Genomic DNA, 21,010 nt, shown 5'->3' with positions numbered 1-21,010 from the left:
TTTTGCATTGATTGCGGACAATGCATGATCCAGCTGAAGAGGGTCCAATCGCAAAACTTTCTCGTCATGAATAAGTGCAGTTATGGAAAACGCAGATGTTCACGCAGCTAAAGTTTCTCACTTTTCAGCATGTCACGGTTGTGGGGTGACATGATTCCGATGACATCACAGTAAGGGTTTTACTTGTTTTCAGTCTGCATACTAAACCTAATACTAAGAGTAGATAAACAAGAGTGTGCAACTCCGGATCTCTCCTGCACAATCTCCAGATACCCCCCGGCGGAATTTTTTGTTGACGTCACCTTTTTTTCAGAAAAACGCGCTTCTTGCCGCAGAGCAGTGTGAGAGCACGTGCTGGGCACCGACCTTGTAATTAAAGCCCGGCCAAGTACACGAGGCAAAACTTTCCAAAAGACTAGCAGCGCGTGGGCCGTCGAAAAGATTACGTCAACAAAAAATTCCGCCGTGGGCCAACCCATCCGCGTGGATCCGGGAGTTGCACACTCTTGTTTATCTACTCTTGCTAATACTAAACACCGAATGGGCATCAATAGTAAGTGTAGCCATGTCTCCAACATCTCACCATGTGCCCTTTTTTTCAACAGGAGGCCAACAAAGAGAAGCCCGATCCTTACCATGGCCTGCGTGTCCACGCCTGGGTATTGGTTTTGCACGGCAAGCGCGAAGTGGCTAGCAGCTTCTACCTCGAACCGAGTACGGGCGAGCGGGTTGACCTCAAGACGGACAAGTACCTGGGAATCGAGGCCATCTTCAACCACGGCAACTACTGGATCAACATGCAGGACTGCGGCTCTGGGGTTGAGGTAGGCACCAGTAGCCTGCATGCTCTGTTAACCCACGCTCTGCTTCACTATGACATCTAGTTGAGCTGTGACCACAGAATTGTGATGGTTTTAAATTTAGTAACTTAAGTAGTCATCATATTTTAGTTACCACATGTAGCTGTTAGTGAGCCGCGGTTCAATCATGAAGGTAAACCTATGTCCTGGGAAGGCTAAATCCGTAAAATCACCTACCATACTGCCTGCTTCAATGAAAATCCCATGCTGGTAACTCAGTGAAGCAAGCGGGAGGGGGGGGGGGGGGGCACTCATCTGCTTCATCATGGCTGGAAGATTCTGTCTGTGTGTCTCTGGTGTGGTGCTGTGTTCAGGAGATGGTGTTTGACTTGAAGGACATCACCCTGTGGGAGACCATGTTCAGTTTAGACTCGGATGCGGGAATGTCAGTGAAGATGCCGGCAGCAGGCGAGAATGCAGACCTGGAGCAAGAGGTATGGTTCCGCTGTTCACATGTACTAGTAGAGGCATGAAACTTACGGGAAATATGGATGGCAAGCTCAATCATTGAAGGTGATGGGAATCTGCAAGGAAGGGGAATCAGCAATGACTGAAGCTGTTTGCTCTACTTGTAAGTTGTTTGACTGTTCCCGGCCTGCGTGTATGCAACAGGATGATGAGGATCAGGAGGAGAAGGAAGATGCTCGGTTGGCAGGTTTGATAGAGGTTCCCCATTCCTGGACTGAACCGATCAAGATCAACTCTCTTGGTAAGCATCAAGAGTACATAACCAGGGTTATGTACTCTTAGTAAGCATGCAAGTACCGCAGTAGGGTTTTAGGGAAACAACCGCACGGCAGAACATGGTTCTTTCGGTAACGGATTATACGCCCAGCAAAACCAGGTCAGGCTGAAGTACCGATATCGTGGCAGACAAGGTGTCTCTGCTGCCACTCCCAGTCAGTGTGACCAGTGTGTTGTAACACATATACATTGTAATACCGGCATAGTCGTGCCTGCCGCCATGGCTTAGGGGTTAAAGCGCCTGTCTAGTAAACAGGAGATCCCCGGTTCGAATCCGGGTGGTGGCTTTTTTTGTCAACCTTTCCTTTTGTCAAGTACATGTACTTGATACCGGCATAAAAAAACATAAAGTACCGCTGGCCAGTGCCCTCCCCATTTCCGTCCACCTGTAGATTTTCCACCAGTGAAGCGACTTCAGTGTACGCGTGAAAATACTAGAGTAGTACGGTGCTGAGCGTATGCACACACTGCTGTTCATAATACCTACCAGTGCGACTATGCCTGTGGATGAAACTGTGCACAAACCGGCACTACAAGTCTGACCTTTTGCACTGTTGCATACTGCACTTGCCAGCCTAGATCTTATCCCGGCCCCTTGCAAAAAAAACAGCTGGGAAACGACACAGCGTGATTAAGTGTATCAGCGGTATTTGATGGTACTGTGGTAGCACACTGAACTTCTTTGAAACCCGTTGATCTATTTTCATTAAACTCGGATAGACACATTTTGGCTCACCATCATCCTGCTTATAATCGTTAGTGTTGGACAAAACGGATAACTTGTAAACTTATGGTCCTCTCTTTTTAATCTATTTTTTATCTCCAGATTTTGACTCGCGATGTCCAAGAGGTCACAAGACCACGTTGTACAAGCAGGCAAAGCTGGAGAAGCATGGGCAATATGTGAACAAGCAAGGCCTCATGACACGCCTCATCAAGTATGAGGACACATTGTGTGAGTACCATCGTCTAAATGCAATGCAGTGAATTGTGTAGAGATCATGCGCGAGATATGGTTGTTCTGTGATACTTGTGTACTAACCTCTATCAATTCAAGTTACAGGCAGGCATTGCTGCTGGTTCACATTATTGCAGAGTTGAACCAAAAGCATGAGCTTTGATTCAGTGTGCACTCCCCCCTCCTCCTCCTCCTCCTCCTCCCCTCTCTCTCTCTCTCTCTCTCTCTCTCTCTCTCTCTCTCTCTCTCTCTCTCTTCTCTCTCTTATACTTCTTAACTAATATAGGGAAGAATGAAAGTGAGGTGCATGAATGGTACCGCCATCGCTCGGACTTCCTGAAGGAGCGCACCGTCGACAAAGCCACCAAGGAGATCCATGATGTATTCAATCGGGGACACAGCAGATCCCTCAAAGGTACGACAAGAAGTGTTATGAGCGTGTGATCATGTCTGGCGCGGTGGCCTGGTGTACTGCTCAACATGCATCCAACTTGCGTCAGCATTTTGAAGAAGAGTTTTCAGGCAGTGTGGATTCACAGGAGGCTTCGAAGTCTGAAGAAAATGTTGAATGGTCACTGCTGGGACGGCGACTACTTGAAGTACGCTGTAGTAGTAGTAAATCACCGCTGGCCGCATGTGTGCATGTGTGCATGCTTGAGTGTTAGTGTGTGGCCCAATATATCTAGCACAGTACCAGTTCGTTCTCATCCCCAGCTTAGCACGATATGTTTGCGTGTGTGCCACTGTAAACACTGTAGATCACTTTCACAGGGTGGGAGCGGTTGGACCAGAGGCCACAAGAATTATGACCTACTTTCTATCGTAAGTCTGGAATGAAAATGTAATGCTACGACTGCCATGCTGGCGGTACTAGTTACTGCCAGCCATCCCGAAAACGTCCGTAATCATGGCATTGGAGAATATCTTTTGGTTGAATAAGGGAGGATTGGCATCTTTCCTGGGGAAAACTGAACATCACCGTCATAGATGAGTACGTCTTCATTGATACGTGAACTTCTCCAATTCCTATAACCCGTGCAGGGGAAGGAAGGATGACCTGGCTAAACGAGAGCAGACGCCGACCATGATGGTGGAGCACTTCGAGGGACGCGACGACTTCCTGTACAGACGCGAGGTGGACTTTGGTGTCCGTCAGAAGAAGTTTGGCCCGGCCTCGGAGGGCAAGTACAGGCCTATCTTGGTGAGCAACCTGCTGAATATATGGTGACGTGATCTCTCTCTCTCTCTCTCTCTCTCTCTCTCTCTCTCTCTCTCTCTCTCCCCCCCCCCCCTTCTCTCTCTCTCTCTCTCCCCCTTCTCTCTCTCTCTCTCTCCCCCCCTTCTCTCTCTCTCTCTCTCCCCCTTCTCTCTCTCTCTCTCTCTCTCTCTCTCTCTCTCTCTCTCTCTCTCTCTCTCTCTCTCTCTCTCTCTCTCTCTCTCTCTCTCTCTCTCTCTCCCTCCCTCCCTCCCCACAAACACACATACACCACCACCACCTCCACTCGACATACACACTACACGTCTGCACGCGTACAGATCCTTTCAGCACATTTTGAAAGTTTTTCTTCAAAATAACGTCCACTCTCAGGGGTCCCGGGACCATACGAGATTGGGTACCTGACTTCAGTCGGGGGGGGGGGGGGAGGGGGGAGATAAGCAGGGGAGGGCCAGGGGAGTTACTCGTGACAAAAAAAATGTTGATATCATGGTCTGTGTGTGTGTGATCTACATGTACACTTGTAGAGGATTGAAGAGTTTTTCAACCGCGACACCAGCAAGCCGGCTGACTTGGACGTTGAGCGACGCAGATTCTACATGACAAGCGGACGCATTCTGCTGAAGTTCCATCGAAAAGGCAATGACATCACCAGGAATGAGTTGTCATTCAGCAAGCCAAAGAACGACCTGTCCACGTTTGCCTTGACCATGGATATGGTGGAAATGTACACGGTGAGTTACCATGGTAACCTGGCTGGCGATGTCTTATGCATTGTGCTGGCCGTTGTGGTGTTCAGTGCATTGTGGGAACTGAGGTATGATCTTGCGGTGATCGATCTCCGCCAGGATGGTGCAGCGACACAATGGGCAATGTAGTGAACATGGGTCTGCTCTTATATGAGGTCGGACTTTACTTCCCAGCACTGTACTTACATGACTGTATTTGTACGTGCGTGCGTGAGCGGGAGGGCTTCCAATTTTCAATGCAACACTATTTGCTGACTGCTCACGAGACCTCCAATACTGAGCGGCTGGTGACAATTGAACTGCAAACATTTTTGACGAAAAAGAAAGAAAGAAATGGCGTAGATCACTCTATTCCGATACTTAATCCGAAGTAGCAACCTACAATTTACATGTTGATCACTGACACGTTCTGCTGCAGCAGTTCACTCATGACATGTTTGCTCAGAGGTTCACTCAACGACATGGCCATGGTAAGCACCGGTGGTGCTCACTCACATGATCGTCTAGCTCCGGTTGTGAAGTTCCACGTTCGGCCAGTGACCAGTGCATTGTCCACAACGGCATCCACTCGCCAATAGTATGCTGTGAACGGCTGCAGGTGAAACTTACCGATAGCCGCGACATTGTCATTGCCACTCAGTTCAGCAACTTTCTCTAGATCTGTGGCTGACTTGCCGAAGTACACACTGTGCTCATTGGAGTTCAGAGCGCCAAGAAAGATGAGATCTGTGTCGAGTTTAGCTACCATTGTGCCATGCTGTGGTATTGGCATGGATGCTTGCCACAACTGCCTGCCCGGTATCCAGTAATGATTTCCCACGTCGACATCGTACGCTCCCGCGCCGTGCTTTGCAATGACGGAGTTGGAGCATGGCCGGAAGTCGAGGTTCCACGCGTCCCTCAGGTCCAGTGCAGCGTCAAATCCGCCGATCACGTTGTCCTCGGCCAGGCTGTCTTCTTGAAGAAACGAGTCGGCCGCGTTCTTTCTCCAGAGTGTGGTGGCCGATTCCCCCGCTGTTTTGTTCAGGAAGACTAGAAGAGGCTTGGCCCATGGCCAGTGTGGGTTCAACTTGTCGCCAGGTTCTTGGTACATGTAGGACACTGTTGGATCATTAGAATCGACGTACGTGCCATCAACTACCGTATTATACTCAATGATGTGCCCGTTGCTGCCCACACGTATGCCCGAGGTGTTGATGGCGACGTTGTGCGAAATCAGACCCCCATCACCGACTTTGGCCGACGCGTTGCTTGGACTGTCGAAGCGATAGCCCAGCTTGCCGGTATCGCGACTCCAGTTGTTGGCGATGTGACCTTTGTTCGATGGGTCGCTGTTGAATTCAATGTGGGTTCCGTCTGTCTGAATCTCAGCCTGCCCATAGAAGTCATTCAGGTACGATGTACTGAACGGTCCAGAGCACAGCCCTGCGGAGTTCCCGTTCCATGCAAACGTGTTCCTTGTGATGGTGTTGTTCTTTCCCGATATAGTCAGCGTGCACATGTGACCATCACGCCCCGGAGTGTTAGGAGAAGCGCCCACGCCGGACCAATCCGTGTAGGAGAATAAGCTCTGTGTGATGGTGACATGGCTGCCATAGATCAGAATGGAGGGACCGTCAGAACCCATGAACGTGCAGTTGAACAGAATAATGTTTCGGTTCTCCATCGCGCTGGGTGGCGCATACACGGTGACAGTGTCGGGAGGGACGGTCTCGCCTAGCATGCGACGAGACGCAGCAGGGAAATCAAACCGCAGACTCTCCAGTCGAATATCTGAAATAAGGCTGTAGTGTTTGGACCACGGGTAAGGCTTGGGCTCTTGCGGTGGATGAACAACAAGGCCACCATCAGCTGCCAGAAGCGCTGTAGCAAAAAAGGAAATATTCGCTACAGTGATGTGTGACGAGTCAGTGATGTTTATCGCCCAGGTGGAATCCTTTGCGTATAGGTGTAGTGAATGAATATCTTTGCCTTCTTCCGGAATGACGTACAGCGTTGCAGTCGTCCGGTCGTAATACCACTCTGTTGGCGATGAGAGAAACTCTCTCTTGCCAACCAAGTAATAGCGGCCATGAGTTCTCTCCTTGTCGCAGTGGGGGTAGTGGGTGGCTTTGTAGAAGATAGTGGTATCACCCGGGCTGTGAGTGGTCACGAACTGAGCACCTGAATCGCAGGACCATTCGTTCAGAACTACTATGCTTCCGGATGCGTTCACGCGACTGCTACCCAGATCGACCATGCGATCACAGTGCACTTTCTGATCTGTTGGTTTCGGTGGCTCGGGACAGTGTCCACCGTCGATGATGTAGCCAAGGCCCGAGGTTAGATTGTGCATGCTGCTGTTGAACTGTCCCCAGTGTTCCGGGCCCTGGAACATGGTCTTGTCGTGCCAGAAAGCATCTGGCCAGCGTGCTGGCACGTACATAGTCTCACCATCAAACAACTGGGTCATACCATCCCCGCCGTGCACTGCCGTGGCCACCTTAGCCGACCAAATTTCAGTTCCGACGTCCTTCGACCAGGGCGACGCAAACTTGAGCTCAGTCGCTCCGCGAAACACAACGCTTTCACCGGGTCTGGCTGCAAGGATGATATGGTTGTCAGCACTGCCATTCTTGCCAGCAATGAGTAGCGGAGGCTGTCCACCAAGATCATACACTCCACCAGGTAATCTGCACTGGTCACCGGGCTTGCTGAGTTTATCCAGACATTGCTGAATGTCTGCAGCTGCCTGCCCATACACACCATCATGGTCTGCATTGCTGGGCAGGACTTCATACACGTGTCCTGCAGCACAGTGTCTGGAGCATAGTAAAATAGTGGCAATTGCACCAAGGTAGATGGAAAAATACATGCTTCCACTATCAGCCATTCTTTCTAGGTTCATTGATTCGCTAGTGTGTCATGCGTCTGTGGAGCGTAGTGTCAATTGGAATCGCTTCTGAAAAGTTTTTTTTGGATGAGTGGCGGATCACATCATGACTATGTCTGTGTGTGGCCAGTACGTAGTGTCGTAGGGTGACAGTCACGTGTATGCATCAGTTGACAGCAACCTGTCAGTTGCTAGTGATGTGCCAAGTGCGCCAAGGACACAGGTGCATGCTCTGAGCAAGTAAGTTAAACGGTGATGGAAAGAGTGCAAGTTAATTAAATGTTGATGGGGAAGAGTGCAAGCAAAAGCCAAATGTTGATGGGAAGCGTGCAAGTAGGATGTTGATGGGAAGAGTACAACGTGTTTTAGATACGAGCCATGCAGAAAAATGTGTACTCGTGAGCTTCCATGGCCTATGTAGCAGCTTCAGACTATACCAGACCCCCAAGTGGATAGCACCCGGTGAAGCTACTTGTCCAAGCACACGTGTACAATGTTACAGTGGAAGCCAACTTGAGACAAAAGGGCTTCTTGCCGCCATTCTGGCCAAGTTCTCACTTGCGTTCAGTTGGTTGCAACTTCCTTGCTTTCCATGGTACACCTGGTCACAGCAAGACAAGAGCATGGCTGTGCAGTGCGTACAATTGAGCTGCTGTTGTGAAACAGGAGACCTGCTGGAATCCAGCTCGTGCAGTGTACATACTGCATCACTATAGTGTTGAAGTCCAGGAGTTTCGCTGCGGCAGCAATCCGGTCGAGCTGAGTACTCAGATGTCATGTAGTCTGGGCTAAAATACGATCCTAAGTGAATTCAATCTACCCAAGTCCGCGCAGGTACTGAAAAAAGCGACCCAAAGGTACCGGGAATGTCAAACCATCGAAAAAAATAAATGCGATCACGATATGTAGGGCTATTGAATATCCTATGCAACATGAACTGACACACACACACACACACACACACACACACACACACACACACACACACACACACACACACACACACACACACACACACACACTGTATGTGTTTATTCGTTATAGGTTGACTCAAACGATGAATCCAACTTCAGCCGATTGGACTTGCACAGGCTGTACACGAGTATGGTGGAAACCAGAGACAAGCTGCTCAAGGTGGTGCGCGAGACCGAAGATGAGGTGAGCTGAGAAGTACTTCTCAATAGGGTCATTTGTATTTTGAGCATCACTGCACGACGCCAACACCCAACATTCTGCTGACTATGTACAGTGTGCTTTCTTCAATAAGAGGCTGCTGATGGCTAACACCAGTAATACTTCTGTTTCAGGTTGCTGCCACGCTCAAAGAACGAGAAGAGGAAGAGCGTAAGCTTGAGCTCAACATCTCGATGTACGACTCATCTCGGAACCACGACGCCAAGAAGAAGCGTGAAGAGTTGGTGAGTGGTGATTAGTCATCCAGTGTCGTAACATACGCATATGAAGGGGTTTAAAAGTCAAGCTGCATCTGCACATGAATGCACCGCATACCATATTTTCCGGAGTATAAGCCGCCCTCTGAACACTCTTGATTCACACACAAAAAAAAGTCGGTGCGGCTTATAGTACGATGGTCAAATGAACCGTGCCATACAGGGTAGATGTATGCATGAACCGGGACATACAGGGTAGATGTATGCATTATATGGCACAACATCTGGGTGGTGCTTTATACACACTGAACAATATGGTCAGTACGGTGCAGTGCACAAGCAAGACAGGTGTGAAACACAAATGAAGGTACACCGAGTACATGTGTCCTTTTCTGGACTTTGCTGGTGATTGCTGTACACTGCGTGCTGTTGCCGTGTTCGTCATGCAGGAGAAACAACACCTGGAAGCCATCCGCATTCGCAAGGAGAAGGAGAAGGACTACCTGTCACCTTTCCTGGTGCGCCTAGGTGATCCAGCTCACTTGACTAGTGAGCAAGCGGCTGAAGTGCGCCAGGGGTGCTTGGACTCACTGCAGAAGCGCATGCAGCACCAGGCCACGCTGATGCATGCTAAGTTCAAAGCGGTAAGATCCCCCCCCCCCTCCTTTCTCTCTCTCTCTCTCTCTCTCTCTCTCTCTCTCTCTCTCTCTCTCTCTCTCTCTCTCTCTCTCTCTCTGTCTCTCTGTCTCGGTGTCTGTGTCTGTCTCTCTCGGTATGCGCTCTGGTGTGGAAGCCCACCAAAAAGACATAGTATCAGTTTGGAAAGCTTGCATACAGACTCCCACGTATTATAGCGCACAGCTTGTCAGCAAAGTTACTAGCCTTGCCTTTTCGTTTGTCTTTGTTTCTACATGTATATCTGGGCATGATCATAATCTACAGGATACAAAGGAGTTGATGAGGGTGCAGAGGGCATTCCAGGCGGAGGAACGGGCTGGCTTCCGTTCGTCAGAGGCTGACCAGGCCTACAAGGAGCAGTGCGATGCACTCAACTACCGCATCAACCTTACACAGCGACGCATAGCTCGGTACGTACGTGAGAGAATCTCCTAGGATATATACAGTGCAGCACACTTTGGATACACGGTCTCAGGGTTAAAAGCTACAGGCATGCCCGGACTATCAACGGTCTAATTTTATTGTGTATCGTGTCATGTGTGTGCTCTAGCTGTTCGATTGGTTGTGATCGAGTCTTGTGTTTGTCAGTGACGGCCAAGCTAACTGTGGTGTGTGCTTCCTGTGTGGCTGGATGTCTCCCTCACTTGCTTGCAGGCACAAGGAAGAGTCTGTGAAGCGTTTCATGAAGCTGGAGGCTCGACTTCACAAGGATCCAAGACTGGCGGCCTACCGAGGACCCGCCACCAGCCATCATGACGTATTCTAAATAGAAGCCATTCTAGAAGGAAGAGGAAGCCAGACTCGCAGGTCTCGTTCAACCTGGACTTGAGATGAGATGTTGTAGGACAGTCGAACAAATTCTTTCCTTGCAATTGCATTTAGGTTTCGGTGGCCGCGCGGAATGTCTGGATGTTCTGAACCGAGTACTACTGCCGAGAGGAAGGCCGGGCTCCAATGAATAGTGTCGTGTTCTGCAAACAAATACGGTACGTCAAGAGCAGCTCGCCGATGCTTGCCGCTCAGGGACGCACCATTCCGATCACACGTTTGCTGATGCTCACCAACCAATACAGCCCCACTCACCAATACGGCCCGGGCATGCGTCAATGTGCAAAGCTGAATGTAGCAGTAGTCAGTAGATTCGACAGCGGTTGATGTCTAAATACATGTACACGTATTTCTCCTTCACCCCGTGGCTCAGGACATGTTGACAGGTGGTACTTCTCACTTCAACTTTACAATAAGAAAGGCTATCAAATCATTCCTAATAAAGGTATTCAATCTGGATTCTAGATCATCCCAGCCCATACTGCCGGTGGTCAAACGGATATACGGCCGTCCTGCTGGAACTAGTAAAGTCCATTTCCCTTCTTTGCACGTTTTAGCGGTGGCTTTTTGCTGGTGACCACTACGCTCACCCGCAGCGAGTTTGGCATGGCCCGGTATTGTTGCACACTTGCAACGTCTTCGCCTCAGATCCTAGTACGCAGTGAAGTCTAAGCAAACTGCTAAATGGCTCCCGACCTTCCTTGACCAGCATATATGGCAAATAATTCGACACATGTAGTGAGCAAACCTTACGAAGTTAGCAGCCATGATTGGGGCTTTGTACCCTGGCTGAAAAGCCTGCCCCACTCTGTTGTTCGTTGTCTACCCACAATAACTACGAGTGTGTATCTGCATGTACCCTTGACTTCAAAGGAACACGCATGTGCACCCCTAGCCTAGGCCCTGTGTGTGTGTGCTGGTATACAATGTAATACGTATGTCTCTGTCAAATTTCAACAGTATAATTTTTACTTGAAGTAATTTTTTCTACAAAAGTGGTTTATTTCGCGTTGAAGAAAATAAAACTTTTGCAATGTCAGTCAATTTACGTTCAATCAAGAGTCCATAACCATGGACTCCTGGTTCAATGAATATTAGTGTGGCTTGACGCTATTGGACAGTACGTGCAGTGCATGTGACACACACTCACCTAGCCCTTGATTAACTCTTGCCATTCAAGTAAAAAGGGACAGTACAATCATGTACTCAGAACATCCTTATTTTCAGATTGATTTTAGTTACAGAAGCTGTGGAGTAGACTTGCCTATACCACGGATAATATCGAACGATGGGGTGGGCCTCTTCTTCGATCCTAACTTACCCCCCCCCCCCCCCCCTAAGTAATCAGTTACTTTGACTTTGCAATACTTCAGTTCAAGTCAAAAATATACAGCAAGGATCACAAAAGTCGCTTCATATCATGTCGACAGAGACAGTCATCATAATGCCATCAAGAGTGCATGGACTCTTGATGCCATGCACATGCATGGTCACCTGGATCCATGGTCCATGGAGTGGATCGGAGGCTGGTGACCTGGTGACGTGAACGCGTTTGTTTTGTGTTGCTAAGCGATGATGTAATGGCGGTATTTCACCGTACAGTTCAAAAAATCTTGGCTAAAGCTTGTTTGCATTTTTTAGAAGCTAAAGTAAAGAGAAAGCCAGATCATGATATCAGAAGACGGTGAAGAAAAACAAAGTAGTAGAGTTCGGCTTTTCGGCTTGTACTTGTGGATTATGTTATCAGCTGAACATATTTTAATTAGTCTTTAGGGCCCGACGTCTCGTTTCGTCGCAGTTGGATCGGAATTGAGCAGTATGAGTCGTGAAAGACGTACGAGGTCGTCAGCTTCGGGGATGGGTGCAGCCACCGCTGCGAAATGCGAACCTTTGCCACCAAGTCCAATGAAATCAGTAGAACGTTCGGATTCATCAACTCTCGGTGCAGCTGATTTACCAACCAGTCCTTCGAGGCCACTGCGTGTCGGCCCATCTGAGCGTGGTCTGAAAAGAAAACCTGCGAGTGTTACTGAAGGAGATGACCAAGGTGGAGATATTCAAACTGGATTTAAAAAGAAATTAGATAGAGGAAGATCAGAAAATCGTTCACCCAGCAGCGTATCCTCTCCTCGCAAATCGCCGCGAAAGCTGGGAGGTGCGTGTGGGAGCGTATCCCGCTCTCCGTCGAAGACGAGTCCTGTGCCAGCCATCAATACCACGCTTACCTTGGCAGCAGTAGATTTAGATGTAGGTGAAGCCAATGCGAGCAGTGTGGAGTCCCTGCCTTCTCCACCTAGTCCAGCTTCTCAACTTAACATGTTTCACTCGGAATGTTCATCGCCCGAGGCCGTGCCTGACCTGCCACCGCTCACACCTCCCAAGCCTGCATCTGGAATCTCCCCAGTGAAGGAGACTTCGCCAATGAAGTCAGATTCATGCTTAGTTGGTGATGTTGTTTGGGCGCGTGTGCCAACCTATCCATGGTGGCCAGCCATGCTCAGCTACGACCCCAATCTTGGACAATACCGTGATACCAAAAACCGCCTGCACGTGCAGTTCTTTGGAGAACGGGTAGAGCGTGCGTGGATTGCGTCCACGTCTACACAACCATTTCATGCCCATGAGCAGCTAATGACATTCAAAGATGCCTGCCCAGTGAAGAGGAGACGCTCCGTTGGTATTCAGCGTTCGTGGAGTCTGGCTCTGCGCCAAGCCACTGAGGCGGTGCAAATGGACAGGTTTGCACGGCGAGATAAGTTCACTGTGAACTACGATGCCACACGGCAACGTACCAAACCATCTTCCTCTCTTGCATCTCCATTGGTTTCTCAGACACCGTGTGAGGTCACCCCTGATGGCTCCGTCCAAGACCCGCATGCTAAGAAACGCACTCACAACACTCCATCACCAAAGAAGTCCCAGAATCCTGCGAGCGCTAATGGTTTTCGTACGGGTGTGTGTTCCGCGAAAAAGCCACGTAGCCGTTCGAGCAGCGCTGTGCTTTCTGCCCTGTCGCACGGCCGCAATGGATCATCTGGACCTGATGGAACACCGGTGAAGAGGTCTCGGAAATCCACTGCCAGTGATGTGCAAGAGCGTACTCCCAGGCGGCGTCCTCAGTCGCACTCCTCCAGTAGCAAAGCCGACCTGCCTGCCTCACCATCCTCGGTATCTGACGTAGCAGCGGACTACTCCGCCGACCCGAGCCTCTCAGCTGGCGGTGGTGGCAAAGACGGCAAAAAAGCGCGCCGTTCGGTCGGCAAGTATTGGCTGCACGAGCTGCGTGTATGTCCGGTGTGTGAGCGCGACACGGTCGGGTCGGACGATGTCGTCGCCTGCACCGGCGCTGGTTGCGGCAGTAAGTTTCACTTGGCGTGTCTCGGCATGTGCACGTTGCCGGCGGATTTCAATTGCGACGAATGCACACTGGGCGTGATGTCCTGCGGTGTGTGTCGCACCAACACTGGAGAGTTGAAGACGTGTGCATCAGCCGGCTGCTTGAAGAAGTACCATGCAGATTGCCTGCGCGGCTTCCCCGCTGTCAAGTGGCCGAGCAAGAACCGGTTTATTTGCCCGCTTCATACATGCGGCACGTGCAACGGAAACACCGGCCGCATGGACAGGTGTGCGCGCTGCCCGGCCGTGTTCCACTCCACCCAGGAGTGCCTGCAGGCCGGCTATCGGCGCCTGAACGAGACCAGCATCATCTGCTTGCGACACCAGGCCGTGCTGCCGCCCGTGCACCTTCAGTACTGCTACGAGTGCGGCCACACGGGCACTGAGCGTCTCAACTGTGCTTACTGCCCGCAGTCCATCGAGCCAGGCTGTCTCAGCCCGGCGGCCAGTGCTGCCGTCGCCGCTGCCAGCAGAGCGTCTTCTACTGACTGTGCTGCCACTACTGGAGCTGCTAGTGGCGCTGCTACGGCACCTGCGCCACTTCTCAACTCTAGTGCCGAGGAAGAGGAAGACAACACACCGCCTCCGGAACCAGACCAAGTGCTGCAACAGCAAACCACTCCTAAGAAGTCGGCGACAAAGCAGATGGGTCCGACATGGGTATGTTCAGATTGTAAATCGGGCAGCAGTCTGCACTTCAACGACATTGTGCATTGCAAGATCGGAAAGTATAGGTAAGTGGCGATCTGGTGCCGAGAGTGGCGTGTGTGTGGGGGGGGGGGGGGAAGTGCAGTGTGAGTCTGTGTTACCATCGCATACTCACGTACCTTGGTCTTGATCTCTCTCTCTCTCTCTCTCTCTCTCTCTCTCTCAGGCTCTCTCTCTCTCTCTCTCTCTCTCTCTCTCAGGCTCTCTCTCTCTCTCAGGCTCTCTCTCTCTCTCTCTCTCTCTCTCTCTCTCTCTCTCTCTCTCTCTCTCGTTCCTTTTACATGGTTGTCTCCTATTGTTGTCTACTTCCTCACATTGAAGTGCATCAGCAGGATGCCTTGTCTACAGCTTCCACATATGGTGAATGGCTCGTATGAGAGGAGAGATAGCAACGGGGTATCCAAAATATAGTATGCTGAATGGCTCGTATGAGAGGAGAGATAGCAGCGGGGTATCCCAAATATAGTATGATACACAATGACACTAAGAGAAACAGCCGACATGTGCATAACTGTATTGCAGTGAGGAAGACGAGCGGCGAGAACCACTGTGCATATTTTGCAAAACGGCTACGCAGCAGAGTCAAGGAAACACGAAATACATGTACTCAGTTACTGGTTCTTGTAAAATGGAAATGAAGAGGACTAAACCAATGCCACAAGACTGCTATCACTAGTAAGATTCACTGCTTGCCGGTAGGTATACACAGACAGAAGAACGAGCAGTTGTTTTCTTCGTAACTCTGAGTTTCACGAACTGAACCAATCATCAGACGAAAAATAGATATTATTTAAACAGTTATGACTTTTCCCGTTTGTGTCATCTTTCCCTCAAACTAGTCAAGAAGTTATGACAGTATATGAATTGTTCAGTGCACGGATCCAATATCATCAAGATGACCATGAAAGCTGTCAACCATTGGCGTACATTTTGGGAGTGAAGGAGGCTCCAGGCCGGTCTCCCTGTTTATTTTATCCCTTCCAGAACTTACGCTACTCGTTCTTCTCGCTCTGCTTTACAGATGGTGGCCTGCGAAGATTGTGGACGAAGAAGAAATCCCAGAGAACTTGCAGCATAAACAGCCGGGCGTTGGCCATTTCCTCGTATACTTCTATGGCAGCGCTGACTACTCTTGGACACACAAGGGACGTACAATTCCGTTCAATGGCAAACACGACATGCCGCGAAAAGGAGGTGTCAAGAGCGATGCCTATGCAGAAGGTCTGTTTTGCGTAATCCCACGGTCTTCTATTGTTGTTGTATGCTGTATTGTTTATTTACGGATTCTCCAGAGGTAAATGGATACCTATCATGTGAGTCTCTCCAAACCAATGGAATAATGAAAATAGTTTCTATGTTTTTTGTCTCTCAGCATGAAATGCCATATGTACATTATACGTACACAAGGGCTGTTTGAAATCATTTATAGTCGTAAATCTCATTATGTCCTATGACCAATAAGAGACTGTGGGTGTTATTGGTGGTGGTTTAGCTGCTGCTGCTGTTGCTGCTACTACTGCCACAGCTGCTGCTACCACTGTTGCTGCTGCTGCTGCTGCTGCTGTTGTTGTTGTTGTTGTTGTTGTGCTCTAACTTATCACCAAGGACAGTACTCGAGCCTTTGCAGGCAGAGTGTCTGTTGTGCATAATACATGTATTTGTAAAAGGAAACCTTGAAAGGTGGTTTCTTTCACACGTTCACACACTACAAAATATAGTTACTGTAAGTGTTGTGCTCTGATGGCTGTTTTTCATGTACTGTTTGTTAGGGGCTGGCTAGCATAACGTGTGAACATGGAAGAGTGAACATGGCTTTAGGAGGAAGTTTAGGTGGATTAAGTTTGTTATTGTTCCTCTGGTCACAGGATTTGCCATGGCAAGGGAGGAATGGGCGAACCGTGAGAAGAAGATGAAGCCCTACGAGCATATCAAGGTACTGACTTTTCAATGATATCACCTGTGTACAACATAGAGACTGTATGCTAATACAGGTGAAATCCTGATAATTCGAACCTCGAAATGCCAGGAAAAAACTTCTAGTTATCCAAACATGAACCCACAACACAATATGTATGTCAAAATGCTCTCATGGTCACGCAGAGTTGCGCTATGGACCTTAGACACAGATTTCACGGATACTGAACTGACCGGCACAGCCTGCTCATGCAAACTGAACTGACCAGTACAGTACAGTGAACTTCGAATTACACTTTGCTACCTTCGAATTATCAGCACAAATCCCACACCTTTTCTATGTAAGTGGAATCCGTGGAACTTCGAATTAACCTGACATGTCTGGTTCGGGGTTCGAATTATCAGAAACATTTATGTGGGAATCGTATTGACAGAAATTGGTCCTGGAAAAACTTCTAATTAAGCAGTATGTTCGAATTAAGCCATATTCGAATTATCAGGATTCCACCTGTACCGTTAAGTACCGTTGATCCGCCCCCTCTCTAATTCCCGCCCCTTGTCGATTTTCTCCTTGTGAAGCGACTTCGGCGTTTACAACGAAATACGATGTTGAACCGACGCATGCACTGCTGTACACAATACTTGCCAATCCAGGATCAAATGTGCACAATCCAGCACATTGAGTCTGATCCTCTCCGTTGTTGTACATCGTACTGCACTTGACAGCCTTGATCTAATTCCCGCCCCCTGCCGAAAACCCAGCTGGGAAGCGACATGGCGTGGGGGCGGATCAACGGTACTTTACGGTACTAGTATTGTTCCGATGGCTCGTCGCTCATTAGTAGCATACCTCATATGTTGCTCTCCTATGACATGCATTATGCTGGCATCGTGTCGGCAATCCCTAGTGTCCGCATAGAGTGGTGCACAGCTCCGGGGCACTGTCCCTGTGAAAGTCAGAAAAGTGTGCGTGCCGGATATGCGTGATTTTGTATACGTGTATTATGATGCCTTGCAAGCTGTTGAATGGTGTTATCCCAGCACAAGTTGCTATGTCTAACATTGCGTGTTCGCTATCATCGCTTCGGCAATGGGCATGTGGAAGGGGAAGTGGACGTACTATGATGTGTTTCTGAATTCCCTTGTCCAGACCAACGTTGCCAGCACAGCGGTGATGGACGCCGGTTTGTATCGCAAGCAGAAAGTTCCCGCCTGCATGTGCACCGCCGAGAACCCGTGCAGCGAGAGTTCGGGTTGCCTCAACTACGTGGCTCACTACGAGTGCGATCGTTCCACTTGCCCGGTCGGCGATGCCTGCAAAAACCGCCGCCTGCAGCAGCGCAAGGGCAGGCGAATGAAGATCATCTCTGAAGGCGAGAAGGGCTATGGTGTGCGTTGCGAGGAGGAAATCAAGGCCGGCGAGTTTGTGATTGAGTACACTGGTGAAGTGATGCTGGAAGAAGAGTTCCGTAAACGTCTGTCGGCATTCCTCGATGAAGGAGAGGATGCATGCTTCTACTTCATGAGACTCGGCAGTGGTCTGTTCCTGGATGCAGGTCTGAAGGGTAACAATGCACGCTTCATCAACCACAGGTAAATAATAACTAAAATATTATCAGAGAGCTTTGGGGGCGGGTGAGGCTTGTTATAATACTTCGCTGTGTTGGGGGAGGAATTGTATCTGGCTGGTGGTGGTGGTGGTGGTACCTGCTTGCTCAGTGTGGGGAGTCTGGGGACAATGGAAGCGCTCTGTCTTCGTTTCAGTGTGCACTGTCTTGTGTCACTAGTTGTGCTTCAGCTCTGACACACACACATGTTTGTCAGTGGCCCTTGTTTTCGGAAATTCTATTTTGCTTTGCAGTTGAGAAAGTTGTGTAGTGTGATACAACTTTCTTGACTACAGCATTATCGTGTACGGATTTGAGGAGTAATAGTACGAAGGGTCTCGGCCATTAAACTCGTCATCGGCTGTTGGGGTCATTCTTTTCATTGCAGTTATACTCCCTGGCCGGATCAGCAATTGTCAGACAGCCCCGTAGCAGGAATCTGCATGTTTGTCCATTGTCCAATGACTATGTGTGCCATGGGCAGCTGGGCACTCTGTGTGTGTGTGTGTGTGCATGTGTGTGTGTGTGTGTGTGTGTGTGTGTGTGTGTGTGTGTGTGTGTGTGTGTGTGTGTGTGTGTGTGTGTGTGTGTGTGTGTGAATGCGTGCGAGTATGTGGGTGCGTGCAGGGAGGGTGCGCATATCGAGCTCTTAGTCTATCACAGCAACTCATTTTGTGTGTGTGTGTGTGTGTGTGTGTGTGTTTGTTTGAGTTGAAACTAATTATATATGTGTTAATAGAGAGGTTCCGCATAACGTAATTACGTTAGTAAAAAACGTAGTCGATCTACGGAAAGTCTTACGTAAACTGCATGCGCATCTGTGTTCCGCCATACGGAGTTTTCAAATCACGTAGCTGCCCTTGGCAACTCCGAACGCGGCAGTGTACGACCAGATCGACCTGGGGAGAGAGTCATAAATTTGTACCCCAATCCACTTACGGACCAGCTACGTTATCAGAGCCCTATCTACGTACTCTACGTAGACAACTTTCCGTAAGTGGAGTGCAAACTCGCGAATTCACGGGTTTTCCCCGCCCACTAACGTAAAGTTGCTCAACTTTACGTAGTGCGGAACCTCTCTAATATGTATGTATTACTGCAGCTGCTCACCCAATCTCTATACAGAGCAATGGGTTGTTCAAGGCCGCTCACGCATTGGCTTGTTTGCTCTGAAGGACATCCACAAAGGTGATGAGTTATCGTTCGACTATCAGTTGGACTGCTGTGGTGTTGATCGCTTCACGGTACGTACCATGCTTGTGATACTACTAAACTGTTGCTGGATGCTGCTCAGCTGTTGAGTTGGGGGAAGGGTTAGGGAACCTGTCTGTGAGCTGGGGCCAACTGCCAAGAACCAATCCATCTTTTTAGCCCCGTATTGTCCGTACATACATGTACATTACAAGCATCGCCTCATTGGGATCGACGGAGTGAGTACTATTTTTAGAAATTGGGATTCGAATTGTAAGGATTCTACCTGTAGTAATGGAATGGATGCTTTGTAGTGTTTCTCCGCCTCCGAATCTCTATTGGTTAGCTTGATCAATTCGTGTTCTCTTGCAAAGGCGAGATCTGTGATGTTGTGCATGCATGCGTGTGTTTGTGACTGTTCAGAAATGCCTGTGTGGGGCGCCAAACTGCAGTGGCTACCTCGGCATTCGGCCCAAGAACAGCAAGCCTGACAAGCCGCTGGAAAAGAAGAAGAAGAAACCCAAGAAAGCGAGAAAGCCGAGGAAACGCTCTGCCAGCGAATGGGAAGACGAATGCTTTGAGTGCTCTGAGGAGACTGGGGATTTGGTGATGTGTGACTACCCGAAATGCCCTAAGGTTTACCACTTGAAATGCCTCCATGTGGACAAAGTGCCCAACGGAGCATGGTGGTGTCCGTACCACGTGTGCGACATCTGCGCAACGAAAGCCGTCGAGTTCTGCAGCTTCTGCTCCTCGTCCTGCTGTGTCAAACATCCAGAGGTGCTGCGCGTCTGTGACACAGACATGGTTTGCAGTCGACACGATGAGTTTCAGCTGTTGAAGGCTCGTGAACGCAAGCCTTAGTAGATCGCGTGAAGCCACGTGGCGGCAAGTCGTAATGGTAATTGCGTATTCACGAATGTCCTGGGCTGGTGCTTGGGATTGCTACCACTAGTCCGGCGTTTCCCTGCTGCACATACATGTCCGCTGGCTGCAGCCACCTACAAATGTAATGCTCTCTTTCCTGCCTCTTGACGACGGAAGCGCTATTGCTCACCTGGCGTTACCCTGCAGGAATACCTATGCAGTGAACTAGATATGACACAATGAATCAAGTCCCTTCCTCAGCCAGCTTTCCATTCTGGTTTCCAATGTTTTGTCCCCATTTTTGATTGTTTTTTTGCCTTTTTGTACATTCCTTCCGCATTTTTTCTACTCGGCTTCATTACTGATGATGGTATTCAGCAGGTCCCCCGTATACATTGATAACTGGCTCAGGTTCCTTTCTCCGATTGAGTTCACATCTTTCTTGTGTCGCACATTTAGTTTAATATGGCTGCAGCAGCGCAGTTTGGTACGAGAACCCCCTGTTCTTTGCACCTGCCATATCTAATCCTAGTGCACGGCGCACCGGAGCCTGTAGCGGGATACCCGTACGTAACTCATTGTCTTTACTCGCTCCCTTGCATCTCCCGCTCCCTCTCATAACATTCTAGCATATGTAGTCCGCCTAGTCAGTATCTTTTTTTTTCTTCCTTCGTTGTAGCTTATGCTGTTGTAGAGATTCTGTTGGCACCTTTTCGCGCAGGGTCATGTTCACTTTTTATGTTGCCGTAGAAAACGCATGGTAGACTAGCTGTATACCTGCCTCACAGATCCTTGGAGATATTTGCAGGTTTGGCTTTTTTTGCAGCCATGCAGCTCTTCTGCTGCAGCTAGCTGGGTCCTCTTGTCTCCCACTGGTACAAATTATCTTGAGGAGCCTCCAGAATTCTTCTGATACAGTGTTTTAGAAGTTTTTTTACGCCCACTCCGAACTGGACATATTGCATATCTGTGTGTTCGTGTATGTTTTTCAGTGGTGTTCAAGCGGGCCATAGGCCGCAGGTACTAGGTGG

The 21,010-nt window shown here is 49.3% G+C and overlaps 2 protein-coding genes and 1 non-coding gene across 3 annotated transcripts in view; all 3 read left to right on the top strand.

The window, feature by feature from the left end:
* The window catches only part of LOC135815598 (dynein regulatory complex subunit 7-like), a 15,001-nt gene extending 3,666 nt beyond the window's left edge, over positions 1–11,335 (top strand). Inside the window, exons 5-17 of the mRNA XM_065328914.1 lie at positions 606–824; positions 1,175–1,294; positions 1,473–1,569; positions 2,431–2,559; positions 2,849–2,977; positions 3,321–3,384; positions 3,604–3,763; positions 4,306–4,512; positions 8,444–8,557; positions 8,707–8,817; positions 9,240–9,434; positions 9,733–9,878; positions 10,123–11,335. Of these exons, the coding sequence (XP_065184986.1) occupies positions 606–824; positions 1,175–1,294; positions 1,473–1,569; positions 2,431–2,559; positions 2,849–2,977; positions 3,321–3,384; positions 3,604–3,763; positions 4,306–4,512; positions 8,444–8,557; positions 8,707–8,817; positions 9,240–9,434; positions 9,733–9,878; positions 10,123–10,234 (1,803 nt within the window). The 3' untranslated portion in view covers positions 10,235–11,335. The remainder of the gene's footprint in view (positions 1–605; positions 825–1,174; positions 1,295–1,472; positions 1,570–2,430; positions 2,560–2,848; positions 2,978–3,320; positions 3,385–3,603; positions 3,764–4,305; positions 4,513–8,443; positions 8,558–8,706; positions 8,818–9,239; positions 9,435–9,732; positions 9,879–10,122) is intronic.
* On the top strand, positions 1,819–1,891 carry Trnat-agu (transfer RNA threonine (anticodon AGU)). Its single transcript has one exon. It is a non-coding gene; the product is annotated as a tRNA-Thr (tRNA).
* Positions 11,336–11,922: 587 nt separating the features above from the next.
* Positions 11,923–20,961, top strand: LOC135815589 (histone-lysine N-methyltransferase NSD3-like). Its single transcript, XM_065328905.1, has 6 exons — positions 11,923–14,426; positions 15,422–15,621; positions 16,266–16,333; positions 17,465–17,907; positions 19,024–19,165; positions 19,536–20,961. Exons 1-6 carry the CDS (start codon positions 12,115–12,117, stop codon positions 19,974–19,976), a joined length of 3,606 nt encoding a protein of 1,201 aa, XP_065184977.1. The 5' UTR covers positions 11,923–12,114; the 3' UTR covers positions 19,977–20,961.
* Positions 20,962–21,010: the final 49 nt, after the last annotated feature.

The sequence above is a fragment of the Sycon ciliatum genome, chromosome 4 (genome assembly GCF_964019385.1).
Source record: "Sycon ciliatum chromosome 4, ocSycCili1.1, whole genome shotgun sequence".
Classification (NCBI taxonomy): Eukaryota; Metazoa; Porifera; class Calcarea; order Leucosolenida; family Sycettidae; genus Sycon; species Sycon ciliatum.
This window is presented reverse-complemented; position numbering and strand designations above follow the sequence as displayed.